This window comes from Haliaeetus albicilla, chromosome 9 (assembly GCF_947461875.1).
Source record: "Haliaeetus albicilla chromosome 9, bHalAlb1.1, whole genome shotgun sequence".
NCBI classification, from domain to species: Eukaryota; Metazoa; Chordata; class Aves; order Accipitriformes; family Accipitridae; genus Haliaeetus; species Haliaeetus albicilla.
Window position 1 is genome coordinate 7,049,351 of NC_091491.1, and position 13,669 is coordinate 7,063,019.

At 52.5% G+C, this 13,669-nt stretch overlaps 2 protein-coding genes and 1 long non-coding RNA gene across 3 annotated transcripts; 2 read left to right on the forward strand and 1 right to left on the reverse strand.

Annotated features, from left to right (window-relative positions):
• The first annotated feature begins 1,822 nt into the window (after nucleotides 1-1,822).
• Nucleotides 1,823-4,326, forward strand: CHCHD2 (coiled-coil-helix-coiled-coil-helix domain containing 2). Its single transcript, XM_069791345.1, has 4 exons — nucleotides 1,823-1,996; nucleotides 2,519-2,765; nucleotides 3,364-3,526; nucleotides 4,074-4,326. The coding sequence occupies exons 1-4, from the start codon at nucleotides 1,947-1,949 to the stop codon at nucleotides 4,082-4,084; spliced, it is 471 nt and encodes a 156-aa protein (XP_069647446.1). The 5' UTR covers nucleotides 1,823-1,946; the 3' UTR covers nucleotides 4,085-4,326.
• Nucleotides 4,222-6,934, reverse strand: LOC138686767 (uncharacterized). The gene is made up of 2 exons (XR_011326082.1): nucleotides 6,668-6,934; nucleotides 4,222-5,325 (listed from the first exon to the last, which is right to left on the reverse strand). It is a non-coding gene; the product is annotated as an uncharacterized lncRNA (long non-coding RNA).
• On the forward strand, nucleotides 5,724-13,563 carry PHKG1 (phosphorylase kinase catalytic subunit gamma 1). Its single transcript, XM_069791339.1, has 11 exons — nucleotides 5,724-6,003; nucleotides 7,857-7,920; nucleotides 8,538-8,673; nucleotides 8,964-9,139; nucleotides 9,464-9,518; nucleotides 10,145-10,210; nucleotides 10,439-10,602; nucleotides 11,163-11,253; nucleotides 12,239-12,392; nucleotides 12,480-12,605; nucleotides 13,249-13,563. The coding sequence occupies exons 3-11, from the start codon at nucleotides 8,591-8,593 to the stop codon at nucleotides 13,498-13,500; spliced, it is 1,167 nt and encodes a 388-aa protein (XP_069647440.1). The 5' UTR covers nucleotides 5,724-6,003; nucleotides 7,857-7,920; nucleotides 8,538-8,590; the 3' UTR covers nucleotides 13,501-13,563.
• The last annotated feature ends 106 nt before the right edge of the window (nucleotides 13,564-13,669 follow it).

Below are 13,669 nucleotides of genomic sequence, written 5' to 3' on the forward strand. Positions count from 1 at the left end.
CAATCTGAAGTGAATTACTTACTGTCTCTCTGGAGTGCAAAACTCATGATGCTTCACAGGCGTTTGACAAAACCCCAGACCCAGAGCTGCTGAGGAAGCAGCCGAAATGGAGAGAGGTCAAGAGTAAAAGAACCAGAGAGAAGAAGTGTGCAGAGACAAACTCCTGCAGTAATGCCAGCAGCCTGAATTTGTGTGGATGCTGCTGTTCTGAACCTGATATATTGTTTATATTTATCTCCTAATAATTTTGACATTAACAGCAACTGCTTTTCTGACCGACGCCTTGCTTTTGGATTACCATTGCTATACAAACTCACAATATTCATGCTTCCGTCATCAGACAGTAGTGACATTCCCTTACATACAAGATGTTGAAATGACTGGTCTTACACAGCTACCTCCCTCACAACTGAAGAAATTGTGAACAAGCAATTTTTTGTCATGACAACGGCTTTCTGATGAAGTGATAATGTTGCAGGGCAGGAATCGCATTTTGGGGATGAATGTGTATATAGGTACTCTAAGGATAAAAAGCAAGGTGCTTGCTTATAATGGCAAATGGAGTTGTTTGAAATGTCACTTTGTTGAGCCTAATTTGAGAGTTTATTAACTCGTTAGGTCTAATCCTGTGTATGTTAGTCATCTGGACTCTTTTCATTATTTTCAATGGGTTTTAGATCAAGAATAAAACCAAACAACTTGTGTGCTATATTAACTGAGTCAGTAAAGATTTTGGCAGAACAGTTTTACCTCTGGTATATCGAGACTTATGTAGTAAACTCTAGGGACTATATTTTAATTATATTCTAAGTTATATGACATAACTTGTGTCTTTCTCCTTATTAAATGATTCATTCTTTCCTAAAACTCTGCTAAGGCTAACAACTCATGGCATATTCCAGAAATCATTTGTGCTTTGTCTAAAAAACTCCCTCTATTTAACAAAGTAAGTGCTGTGCCATTCCTTCACTTTACTGTAACAGCTCTAGATCCAGTATCATGACTACACAGTAGAAGGCCTGACTTTTATGTATTCTCTTCCATTTGCTTTTTTATTGTGTTCCTGTCCCTAGACTATGCAGTACCACTTTTCAAGCCATCTTCAAGCACTTGCCTCCAAACTTCCCAGCCTTTTTTCTTTTTTTTTTTTTTTTTTTTTTAAAAACAAAAAGCAGCCACCTTCCAACCCCTGATTCAGGTGTGCAGACCCTTCAACCCACAAGGACAGCTGAGAGGGGGTCAGGCCTTGCTGGCGCCACCAGTGACCATGGTGCTGTCATGACGTACCCCGTGTTAGAGCTGCTGTGTATAAAATTAATACAGTGACTAATTAATTAATTAATCTATAAATTTTAAGAAGACATCCCTCAAAATATGGACGGCGTTTTGAAAGGCAAACCCAGTAAGTGCGTACCAGCCCGTGCCGACCCTCTTGTGCATGTGGCGGAGGGGGGCAGGGGGTGCCCTCGCTCCTTTTTGGGGCGGTTGGCGATAAACCCCAGGCTTTTGGGGGAAACTGAGCAATCCTGTGAGAGGCTGAAGGGCTTTTGGAGGCTCCTTCACGGGGACACGTGTGCCACCAGAGCACACGCAGAGCAGAGCAATCGCAGTCTCTTCTCCAGAGACGGCGATTCTCACAGGGCAGGCGCGCGTTTAAACGCGATTTAAGTGTTTTATTCTCACAGCCGGACCCGCCGCCATCCCTCCCTCACACACCCGTTTCCCGCTCCGGGGCAGCGCCTCAGGAGAGCGACGGAGGGGGCGGGGCCGCCGTGAGCCCCGCCTCCCCTCTCCACCCCACCCACCCCCGCGCGGCGTTACGGCAGTGACGCAGGCGCGCGCGGCGGGTGTCGGGTGACCTTCAGAGGCGGCGGCCGGTGTGAGGCCGCGTCCTCTCGCTTCTCCTCAGCTCATCTCAGCTCCCGAACCTCGTCTCCCCCGCCGCGATGCCGAGGGGCGGCCGGAGCCGCACGTCCCGCATGGCGCCCCCCGCCAGGTGAGGGCCGCTGGGCCCCTTCCCTCCTCCTTCTTTTCTTCTTCTTCCCCGCCCCCGTGTAGGCCGCAGGCCGCAAAGGCCTTTCCGCCATTCCGAGGTTGGGTGGCGCACCGGGATGGGGGTTAACGGGAATGGGGATGGGGTGTGTGTGGCCCGGCTGCTTTCAGCTCGGTTAGCGGAGCGGGGTTAGGCGCTTTGCGGGGATGGAAGTGGATCTCCTCAGCGCTTGCTCGGCGGCGGGGCCTGGCCGTCCAGTGCCTGAGCATTAAGGTCCTATTTAATCGGCCCCTTCTGGGTTCTATCTCATTTCCCTAAAAATAGCGCAGTTCTTTGGGTTGTGGGGGTGCAGCCAGTCTTTAAAACACAGCCAAAAAGCAGCCTGTAAACCTTACCCTATTGTACATAAATCACTCACCAGAACATTGTGTTCCTGACATCAACGTGAAAGGTGTAACAAGGAGGAATTGCAACCTCTGCCCGGTATGAGTTTGGAGTGATGATGTGCTGTTTATGTCCTTGCAGTCGGGCACCACAAATGAGAGCTGCATCACCAGCGCCTGCTGCTCGGGCGCCTGTCCCAGCAGCGGCACCGGCTTCTGCTGTGGCTGCTCCTGCACCGAAGCAGCCTGGTCTGATGGCACAGATGGCTACAACCGCTGCCGGAGTTGCTGTAGGCTCTGCTGTAGGCCATACCATAGGTCATGCGCTTACAGGAGGATTTGGTGGAGGAAGCGGCTCTGAAGCTGCGAGGCCTGATATTACTTATCAGGTAAGAGAGGGCCCAACTGGATGCCAGCTGATGAGGCACAGTTAACTTGGGACATTGTGGGCTGATGTAATTGCTATAGACATAAAGACCACACAAATCGTGGCTGGGAAAGCTGGGGTAACTTTAGTGACTCAGTCTCCAAGACAGCTAGCACAATCACCATGAGTATCTTAAAAGTAGTTCAAAGGGATGCATGAGTGATACATGCTTGTGGTAGGGTATTAGTGTCGTTTTTCCTACTGTAGTACCCCTCTGAATGTTCCAGGTCTGGTGATGGTAAGATCTATTGAAAGACATTTTTGTGCTGTGCAAACATGAAAATAATGCTGTTACCTTGCCCAGATGCTATCCAGAGTTACCCGAGTGTATCTAAAGTTACCCAAGTGTTTGTAACTTACAAAACTGTTCAGAATGTGTCATGCAGCTGCTGGAAACTTATTTTGTACTTTAGCCCATTATTTGTTTTCAATTTAAAAAGTAACACAACATTTTGACTAAAACGCAGGGAAGGAACACACAGCAAGCAGTGCTTGGGGTGGATTGGCTCCATAGGCTGGAGCTGTTGAAAGGGTGCTTACAGAGGTGTTTGCCATTTCAGGAGCCACAGGCAGCTCAGCCTGCCTACCAGCAGCAGCAGCAGTCGCAGTTTGCTCCTTGCCAGTATGAAATGAAACAATTCCTGGAGTGTGCGCAGAACCAGACTGACCTCAAGCTGTGCGAGGGCTTCAGTGAAGTACTGAAGCAGTGCAGGTTTGCTAATGGTAAGTAAACAGTACTATCAGACTAAATGAGCTAATCAGTAAAATTATCGTGGGAATATCCTGGTTTTTTCGATCCATACGGTAAAGAATGGGGATTGATACAGACCACATACACCAAAGTCAGTTAAAGCAAGTTGCTGTTCTGTTTGGCTTCCTCTTTTGGTCTTGTACATGTAGCTGGAGGTGATGGGGTGGAGAGAGTATGAATTCCTGAAGCTTCTGTGCTGGTGCATGGATTGAAGCTAACTCTTTAGGAGGCTGGTGGCAGCATGCTTGGAGAATCAGCGTAGCATTGCTGGCCTGTAGCAAGTGCCTGTTTAGCACAACTGACAAACCATCCTGACCTGGGAGAAAGGAGACTGCGGAACACTGGTGCCTGGGTGCGCACTGCTGGAGTCTGCAGTTCAACGTGCCCCAGCAAACAGATGAGGGGAGAGGGAATACCCAAACGTACGTCTGTCTGCCTTATGTATAGCAAGGAAGACCACCTGCCGTTTAGGGATTCAAAACTTCGTGCAATTAACTGTGATAACTTCTTACCTTTCAGGTTTAGCCTAAGCCTTCAGAACAAGGTTGCTGAAGACCATCTTACAAGAACTGACCTATGAATGAAAAAAAGCTCAGTAATAAAGTCTAAAGCTGTCTGATACGTTGTTAGTTCATAGATCCACGTTGTCGTCCTCCCTGTGGCTTGATTGCTGCCATAGCTGCTACAGATGTGATACAACTTACAGCCGCAAATTAATTTAGCACAAAATGGAAGAATGAACAATAAAGTGGAATGAGCTAATTTGGGTTAACCAGTTTGCTGATTGTGTTGAATGTAAGTGTTATGGTGTATAAATAAACTTCTCTCTCTCTAGAAGTTCCTTGCTTTAGTGGGCTTGGGAGTTCAGTCTCAAGGGTGAGCAGGTGAGACCTGATTTTGGCAGGCTTCTGCCTGCTTGCCAGCAATGGTGCCTGAAGGGCTGGAGCTGCAGGAGTTCAGCACCGCTGGTAGCTCAGCGGTTAGCTGTGCTTGCCAGACATCTCCTACTTCAGCATTTGAACCCCACAGGCAACTTCTGCTGACTGAAATAGGTAGTGACAAGGCAGGCTGTGTCTGACTCCACACTACTGTGCATGCAGCAGGTCTTGGTTCCCCAAGGGCATCCTATCCTACTTTTAAAAACAAGCTCTATCTTCAGATTCAGGAGATTCTGAGAAATATCTTCCTTCTGCTCAGAGGATCTCAGTGGTAGGCCATTACCTGAGCAAGCCTATGTGCTATCAAGCAGGTGTATGCTTCTAAGATCATACAGTCTTACATCAGACACGCAGTTTCCAGTAACACAAGACGAGGCTGTAGGTTTTTTCTTCCCCCATCTTGTGGCAGGAGCCGTGGACCGAAACATGAGAAGGTGGCCCAGCTGCCTGTGGGTGGTGTGGCCTTGGGCAAGTGACAAAGCTCCTGCTGCAACATGAAGGGAAAAAAAAATAAAAAATCAATCTCCATTTAACAAAAGTATTTACGGATGCAAAGTGCAGGTCCCCGTTTTTCCATCAGAGGGAGCAGCCAGCTCATGCCCTGCTAAAATCCCTGGAGCCTGCGGAGAGAAACGGCCTCCTGCACTTCAGCTGTGTTGTAAGCCCTGCGCCGCGAAGGGAGGACCGGAGGACCGGGGAGCTGTGCGAATAACCTCGCACCCAAAAGGGCGATTCCTGTTAAAAATACTTCCGTAGCATGACCTGTTTTTCCTGACCTGCTTTTACGCTGTTCTGCCTGTTCCTCAAAGCCTTTCGCCTCTGATCTGCAGTTCCTGGAAGTGAAAAGATAAAATCGGTATTCAAAAAGGGGAAGGGTTACCTCAGACGTGGGGGACGAGGACACGACTACCCTTCCTGGTGACCCGAGAACCTTCGCTTCTGCTGATCGACCTCACCTCCCAGTTCCCAGGTGTTTCACCGTCCCGGTGAAAAGAAGAAAAAAAAAAACCCCAAAACCCAAACACCACCCAGTTTGGGCCAGAAACGCCCGCACCGGGCTGGTGCCCGTTTTCCAGCAGACATCCCTAAAACGCCGCGCAGCCCCGCGCAGGGAAGGGTTAAGGCCGGCGGCCCGCCGGAGGCAGTCCCCGAACCCCCGCCGCTCTTCCGCTCCCCTCGCCGGCGGCCGGCAGCTCCTCTCCCTTCCCCGAGGAGGGGAGAGGACGGGGGGCGGCGGGTGACGGCCTCCCCCCCCCAGCCGCAGAGCCCCTTCCCTCCCTCCCAGCCGCGGCCCGACACGCCGCCCGCGCCTGCCAACGCTTTATTTTTGGCTCGGCGGCGGCGGGCTGCCCTGAGGGGGGCAGCGGGCGGCGGCGCCCAGGCCTTGGGCCCACCCCGGCCGCTGCCCTTCGCCCGCCCGAGGCCCGGGGGACGTTGTGGCGGCGGGGGGGTGGTGGTTCGTCCGTGTGTGTGAGGGGGCGATTGGCTGGACCCAGGCTGCCTGCAGCGAGGTGAGGCCGGCGGCGCGGCGTCCAGCCGGGAAACCCGTTTTTTTGGGAAGGAAACCGGCTTCAGGAGACGGTGCTTTAGGGGCGGGGAGGGTTGCAGAGCCGGCGGGGGGGGGGGTAGTTACCTCAGAAAGCTTGCTTTCGGTGTTACTTTAAGCATTATTATTATTTTTTTCCTCATATTTGCTAAGCACGCCTGGTTCCCCGCGGGCTGCAGCGTCTCCTTGCTGGCTTGCCCTCGCCGAAGCGGGAGGTTTTGGGGCAGAAACACCCTCGGGGGGGGGGAATTGGGGTTCTCCGGGGGGCTGCGGGGGCTGCTGCGGGGCAGGGGGCCCGGGCGAGGCGGGGGGGGGGGGGGGGCACTGCCGTGCTGCCTTAAAAGCTGACTTTAGCTTGGGCTTTCCTGATTGATCTCAATAAATGTTTGCATGTTATTGAATATTTAGCAAGGCAAACATTTAAAGCCTTGTTTCACAGCAGCGGGCCGGGCGTACGCCGGGTAGCAGTGTCCAGCGCCGGCTCCGTTAGCATTCCTCCATCTCTGCTTCAAGACAGAAACTTCTTCCCCCTCGTCCCGACCCCCTTTTTCCCCCCCGACCCCCCTTTTTTTTTCCCCCCCTTGCACTCCCATGGAGCTCCTACAGCTCTGAAAATAAAACCGGCTTACCCTGTTAGTGCTCTGTACCGGCTGCTTGTATAATAGCAGGAGGTTTTAAACAAACTCCTGGGCTCTTTCCTCCCAGAAGAAGGTGCACAGACCCTGGGCTTCTCCTGGCAGCGCTCTGCAGATGCTCCCCAGCCTCCAGCCCTTCAACACCAACCCCCAGGACTTTGATTTTCAGCTTCAAAAAAAAAAACAAACCACCCAACAAAGTTCTTGGTTCTCCCCTACCTCAGAGATATTTTTTTTTCCCTACTCCCTGATCCTGCCTCTCATTTATAATTTCAGCCCTGACTTGGTTCGGCATTGCTCACAATATTTCCAACAGCTAAAATTTTATAAATTAAATCAAACTCGTGGCTGTTTAGAAATGCTCCAGCCCTCATTAGACATCCCTCCCAGCAGCAGCAGCGGGCAGACACCTAAAACACAGCATCAGTCCTTATAACCAGGTCAGGACAGATACACTTTGATAATAAGATTTAAATGTACTTAGAGATGCAAACCTGCCTGGGAGGGTTCTGGCAGAGTTATTGCCACCTCAGAGAGAAGGGCAAAGGAAAACCTGCAGTATCAGGGCTCTCCTGCCCACCTGCTATCCCTCCCCCAGCAACAAACTGTTGCTCTAAAGTGACAGTTTTGCTGCACAAGCTTATAAGAGCTGCTTTCCACACTAACTGCTTGGTCTCCATGTACGCTTGTGGAGGAGCTGGACCTGGACAATTGGGATTTCAGCAATGCTGGGTGCAAGAACAAGCTGAGGACATCCAGTTCCCAGGGCTTAAAGGGAAACACCGGTGAAAATTAGGGATCAGGACTAGTGATTATTCCCCCCCCCCTTTATCAAAATACTGTCATACTACTCCAGCAATGGCAGCACATACCCCCCCCCCCCCCAAAAAAAAAAAAAAACCCAAACAGGAAAAAAGAAATGGGACAAAAGCCTTTCAGAAGTTTTGGAGGCTGCTGGCAGCTGTATGCGTGTGGCCGAGGAAGCTCGGTCACTTGCTGTCCTCAGGCTGGCTCGGCCCTGCCTGACCCCACACAGCGCTGGCTCTCCTCAGACACGCAGTCCCCTGCCTGCATCCTGACCTGCCGAGCCCCCCAAGCTGCTTCATTGACCCTTGCCACCCATTTTCCCTCTTTAGTCCTTTTCCCTTCACTTTAAACACTGTTTTTTCTTCCTTGTTCTCAGCCAAACCGTTCCGCACAACTTTGTCGTCTTAAAAATAATCAGGAAAAAAAAGAAGAAAAAAAAAGGTAAGGCAGATTTCAGTACTTTGCAGGGGTCTTTGGGTGGTGTCAGCGTGGGATGATGTTTCTTGCTGCTAGGGACCTTTGGTCTTGCTGTGCCAGCATTGCCTTGCTACTGTGTGCCTTTGCGAGCTTAAGGTGCAGCTCACCCCCTGCCTCCCTCGCCAGTGCTCTCCCCATGCAATCCGGTGGGAGTCTCTAAAAAAAAACATTAAATTGCTTTCCCAGGTGAGAGGAACAAGGGGAAGCTTGGCATAGCCCTTGGCACTTGGTAGGAGCTGGAGGATGATGCCCTGAGAGCTTGGTGTGGGCGGTCTGCAGGAAGGGACAAGGTTTTGAGGTGCTGCAGTGCTTCCCAAAGCCTTGGCCCCAGCCAGGCTGTGGGGGATCCAGTGGGATTTCTCCTCTTAATGGGATCCCCATGGGGTCCCAAGGGCAAAGCTGTGCTTTTCTCAACCAGCAAAATATCCCCTTTGGTCTGTGGTCCAGGATCATCCTCTTCCTCTTCCTCCTCCTATCTCCTCCAGCTCCATGTTTTTGCCTTGGGGGGATTGGGGATGGGGCAGGTCCCTGCTCCTGCCCTGGGTGCAGCAAGCACCCATCCTTGCTCTTTTCCCCTTGCAGCCCCTTTCCGCTGGCAGACAAGCTCAGAGTGCTGCCAGGCGGGAGCCAGAGATGACCAAGGAAGAAGAACTACCAGACTGGAGCTCATCCAAGGAGTTTTATGAAAAATATGAGCCGAAGGAAGTTTTGGGCAGGTAAAGCTTGTTTTCGGCAAACTGTTGTTTCACCTACTCCAGTACCTGATAGGAAGAGCGTCCCGTGGGAATCTGATATGAACAGGGCCCATAGTAGCATGGGGTTAAAAATAGCATGAAGCAGCACTTTCCATCAGCTCAAAATCTTCTGTCTCACCAAGACAGGGTAACAGCAAAACCCACTCATACACAAAAATACCAACCAGCCCAGATGCCAATGGCACGGCTGTGAAGTCAGGCTAGATGGGGAGGAATGGAAACCCTCATCTTGTCTGTGTTGTCCCTGGCAGGGGGGTGAGCAGTGTTGTCCGTCGGTGCATTCACAAAACAACCCAGCAGGAATATGCCGTGAAGATTATCGATATCACAGCTGGTAACATAACCCCCAAGGAGGTGCAGGAACTGCGAGAAGCCACGGCCAAAGAGATCGACATTCTCCGGAAAGTCGCAGGCCACCCCAATGTCAGTAAGTCAGGCTCTGAGCATCAGGGCAGGGGGGTTTTCTGCCCCATTTATTCTTCGGGGTGTCCCCAGGAAGGGTTTTTGGGGTGATATCCTTGGAGGGTCAGACTTCTGAAGATCCTAACGTGATGCAGGGTGCCTGCTCAGAGCATCGTTTGCTCTACTTCCGCGCTCATGCCAATGGGGCCGCAGGCTGTCTCCCAACCAAAACACTAATGAAGATCAACTCCTCATTAATTCAATTAGCAATTCGATCAGCAATTTTTAGTCTATTAATGGACAGGAACATGCTATACACTGTGCTCACAGCCCCTGTGTTTTATTGCAGTCCAGCTGAAGGACAGCTATGAATCCAACACCTTCTTCTTCTTGGTGTTTGACCTGTAAGTACCAGCTTGCCTGTCACCCCAGCACCATTTCCCCAAGCTTATTCCTGCTCTGCAGATGGCCACTAGCCAACACTCGCCCCAGCTTTTTATGGCCCAAACAGCGCAAAGTGGGGGGATGACCAGCTCTTGCTTAAGGTATAAACAAGCCTCAATTGCTGTGAGCCAGCTTGTTGCAGCCTTGCCACCAGCAGTGTTTCCCCTCTGTCAGCGGCTCAACACTGCTCAGGTTTCCCCTTAACCTTTGGTGGGAGCTGTCATGCATCCCTGCGGGTTATTTATATGCCCAGCGGGACCAGGGCGCACATGACGCCATGACTCCTGACGCTGGGGCAGCGCGATGGACGTCAGCAGAGGGGGATGGCACAGGGAGAGCCCTGTCCCTGTCCCATCTGAAACTTGCCCTCTCTGGGGACAGCCTTTCCTCCTCTTGCCTGATGTTTTGCAGCAATATAACGCATTTTTACCCCTCTTTATGAACAAGTTGGCTTGTGATTTTGTGCAACGTGTGCCCTGGGCTGTTAAGGGGCAGCGACCCCCAGGCGATCCTCTCCAGGGGCTCGGGGCCAGTGTGCTGTTGCAGCTCAGCCACTGCCTGCCTCCGTTTTTCCTCCCATGTGCAGGATGAAGAGAGGGGAGCTCTTTGACTACCTCACTGAGAAAGTCACCTTGAGCGAGAAGGAAACCAGGTAAAGCCAGGTGCAGATGGCTGAAAATCATGTTACAAAAGCAGAGCGTGGGTTCAAAGGATGACCTCGCAGCCAGCATGGCACCCACAGGCAAAATAGCACCCTGGGCTAAGCCCCTGTGCTTAGACATAGGGGCTGAGCTGCACGGTCCCTGTCCCCATCCCTTTCCCTGGGAACGTGGTGCTGGTGGGCGTTCGGGCTAGGAGAAATGCTGTCACCCATCCCCAGGAAGATCATGCGTGCACTGTTGGAAGTGATCCAGTACCTCCACTCCATCAACATCGTCCACCGGGACCTGAAGCCGGAGAACATCCTCCTGGACGACGACATGAACATTAAGCTGACGGACTTTGGCTTTTCCTGCCAGCTGCACGAGAATGAGAAGCTCAAAGGTAGGAGCACGGCGAGGCGGGGGTGATGCTAGGCTGGCCCGTGGCAAGTTGGTGGAGTCTCTCTAACACCACTGTCTCCTTTGGCCCAGTCTCACTGCTGTGGGTGCAAATGGGTGCCTATTGGCTTGGGGTGCCCTTCTACTTGCGCATGGCCTCCACACCACACTCCTTGCCATGACAGAGTTGCTGCCCGTTAGGAAAACCGTCCTATTCTTTCCACTTCTTCTCTCCTCCAGTTGATGCTCACTACCCCATCCATTTACTGCTTAACTTTAAGGTCTTTTCCCAACTCCCACCCTGCAAAGAGCCACATATCCAACAACAGGCATCCCCTCCCACCAGCATCCCCAGTGTTCTCTTCGCTCACTTTTTAGCCACTGTAATTCACCAAGGAAGGTCACCAGTGAGATGCACATGAGTTGCAGTTACTCCGGGCGAGCACCGTCACTGCAAAGACCCCACCTGGAATCCAGGCCCCCCTCATTGACTGCTCAGGGGTGGTGGGGATGGCACAAACCCTCCCGGGTGTCTCAGGGGGATACTCTGCCCTGTCTTCACAGAGATCTGCGGCACGCCTGGCTACCTGGCTCCAGAGATCCTGCAGTGCTCCATGGATGACGAGCACCAAGGCTACGGGAAGGAGGTTGATATGTGAGTGAAACTCCTGCTTTCCCGCCTCACCCCTTGGGCTGCTCCCAAAACATGCATGGTTGAAGGCACAGCAAGAGTTGTGCAGATGGACACCCATTTGAGTGTTCAGACGGAATTAAATGATGCACCAAAAGACAACCTCAGGGGCTGCGAGGGGTTGTCCTGGTGACCAGGGGGCTCTGGCACAGAGCTGGGGGAGAAGCTGCCTGGGGACGAGCCCATCTCCCCACTTTGCCTTGTTATGGAGGAGGGAAAGCAACACTTTCTGTTCATAAAAATCAACTCAGGCTGGGCTTCAAGACACGGGACTTTTTAAACACACCCCATAGCAAGACATGAACTTGAGGCAGCCCCTGAGAGAGTAGCCAGCTCAGGAAAGCCTGTCAGAGCCCTGCAGGGATTTTGCCACCATCTCTGGTGGTTTCAGACTCAGGTCTGCAGTGGTCAGAGCTGTAACCAACCACTTGAAACACACTGGGGCATTTCAGCCCCTTTTCAGTTTAAATACCTCTGTTAACTCCCATGCCAGGACACTTTGCATACCACAGCCTGAGCTGAGACAGCCCCAGAGCATCCAGCCTTGCTGGCACCACCATGTCCCATCCTCCCACATCCTCTCCCTCCCCTAAAAACCCCAAGAAAAAAACAAGAAAAGCAAATACCTCCAACTTGGCTTCCTCCTGCAGCATCTAGAGGAGCAGCTCCCTATCAACTGAACTCAAAAACCCCAAACCCCTACCCAACAGCAGGGCAGCCCCTGCTCCCTATTACCCATCAGGGCTAATGAGCCTCAGCAGTGAGCTCAGCCTCCCTCATTAGACATCATGCAGGGCCATTTCCTCCTGGTTTCCAGGGAGGCAAAACCACACGTAGCTCAGCATGTCCCGCTTGGGGGGAGGCACCAAGCCACCCTTGGGGCGCAGATCCGGCCGGGTGCCCCTGGGGTGCCACCCGAGGCTGGAGGGTCTGGCTGGGCTGCTCGCAGGTGGAGCACCGGGGTGATCATGTACACCTTGCTGGCTGGCTCGCCTCCCTTCTGGCACCGCAAGCAGATGCTGATGCTGCGGATGATCATGAACGGGGACTACCAGTTCGGCTCCCCAGAGTGGGACGACCGCTCGGACACCGTCAAGGACCTGGTAGGTGCTTGGGGATGGGAAAGCCTTTTGGAGGGGAGTTTTGCAAACACCTGGGACACCCTGGGTTGATCCGGTGCCCTTGTGCAGATCTCCCGGTTCCTGGTGGTGGACCCGCGGCAGCGGTACACGGCCGGTGAGGCGCTGGCCCATCCCTTCTTCCAGCAGTACGACGTGGAGGAGGTCCGGCACTTCAGCCCCTTCCGGAAATTCAAGGTGAGGTTGGGTATGGGGGTGTCACAGCACCCTGACCCTGAGCCTGGGAGCTGCAGGAGCTAAGTGGTGGGATGGGTTTTCCAGCTGAGCTGGGAGAAACTGGGAGTTCAGCAAGGCTGATGGACCTGGGCTTTGGCAGGATGCTGCAGCCTGGGTGGAGACCCTTCTCCAAGCACTATTGTGCTTACTTTCTGGTACTTCCTAAGGGCTTTTTCACAAAAGAGAATTAAGTAAGAGGAGGGAAAAACCTGCCTCCTCCCCCCCTGAAAAAAGACATTGAAAAAGATCAGTTTTAAGGGGAAATTGATGAGGCTGACATCACATGGGTGCATCAAATGATGCACAAGTTGATAAAAACAGAGGAATCCTTTCCTTTCCCTTCCCTATAGCCAGCCATTAGGGCAGTGCAAAGGTACCTGAAGTGGCATTAGGTGACACATTTAGGACTGACCTGCAGTTCTGACCTTAAGGGCACACTTGGAAAAAGCCTGTACTGCTCACATGGGAGTAAATACCTGTGCCAGGAGCTGGGCTCCCTCCCAACTCCTCTACATGGATAGCAGCCACGTGGAATGCGTTGGGGCCAATCCGGTCCCATTGTAGAACTGGCCACAAATTCCAGCCTGTTCCCCCCGTGCTGCAGGTGATCTGCCTGACCGTCCTGGCGTCAGTCCGTATTTACTACCAGTACCGGCTGGTCAAGTCGGTCACCAGGGAGCTGGTGGTGCGGGACCCGTACGCCCTGAAGCCCATCCGCAAGCTGATCGATGCCTGCGCCTTCAGGACCTACCGACACTGGGTGAAGAAGGGAGAGGCGCAGAACAGAGCTGCCCTCTTCGAGAACACCTGCAAGGCCATTTTGCTGACCCTGGCAGCCGAGGAAGGGCTGTTTTGATCGCTGCTGTGTAAGCCGATGAGTTTGCTCAGAGTTAAGGCGAGTAAAATATTTGAAAACCAACTGGTGATTTCTTTTGCTTTTTCTTAGAGATACAGCTGGCCTTGGGTCAGGTGAAAATGCAAACCCAGCAGATGGCTGCAATTTGCCCCCAGGATTTGTCCCGCTG

Coding starts and splice junctions, on each gene's coding strand:
- CHCHD2 (XM_069791345.1), top strand. CDS start 1,947: ATGCCGAGGGGCGGCCGGAGCCGCACGTCCCGCATGGCGCCCCCCGCC. Junction 1,997..2,518: donor CGCATGGCGCCCCCCGCCAG/GTGAGGGCCGCT, acceptor ATGTCCTTGCAG/TCGGGCACCACAAATGAGAG. Junction 2,766..3,363: donor GGCCTGATATTACTTATCAG/GTAAGAGAGGGC, acceptor TTGCCATTTCAG/GAGCCACAGGCAGCTCAGCC.
- PHKG1 (XM_069791339.1), top strand. CDS start 8,591: ATGACCAAGGAAGAAGAACTACCAGACTGGAGCTCATCCAAGGAGTTT. Junction 9,140..9,463: donor CGCAGGCCACCCCAATGTCA/GTAAGTCAGGCT, acceptor GTTTTATTGCAG/TCCAGCTGAAGGACAGCTAT. Junction 12,606..13,248: donor GCCCCTTCCGGAAATTCAAG/GTGAGGTTGGGT, acceptor CCCGTGCTGCAG/GTGATCTGCCTGACCGTCCT.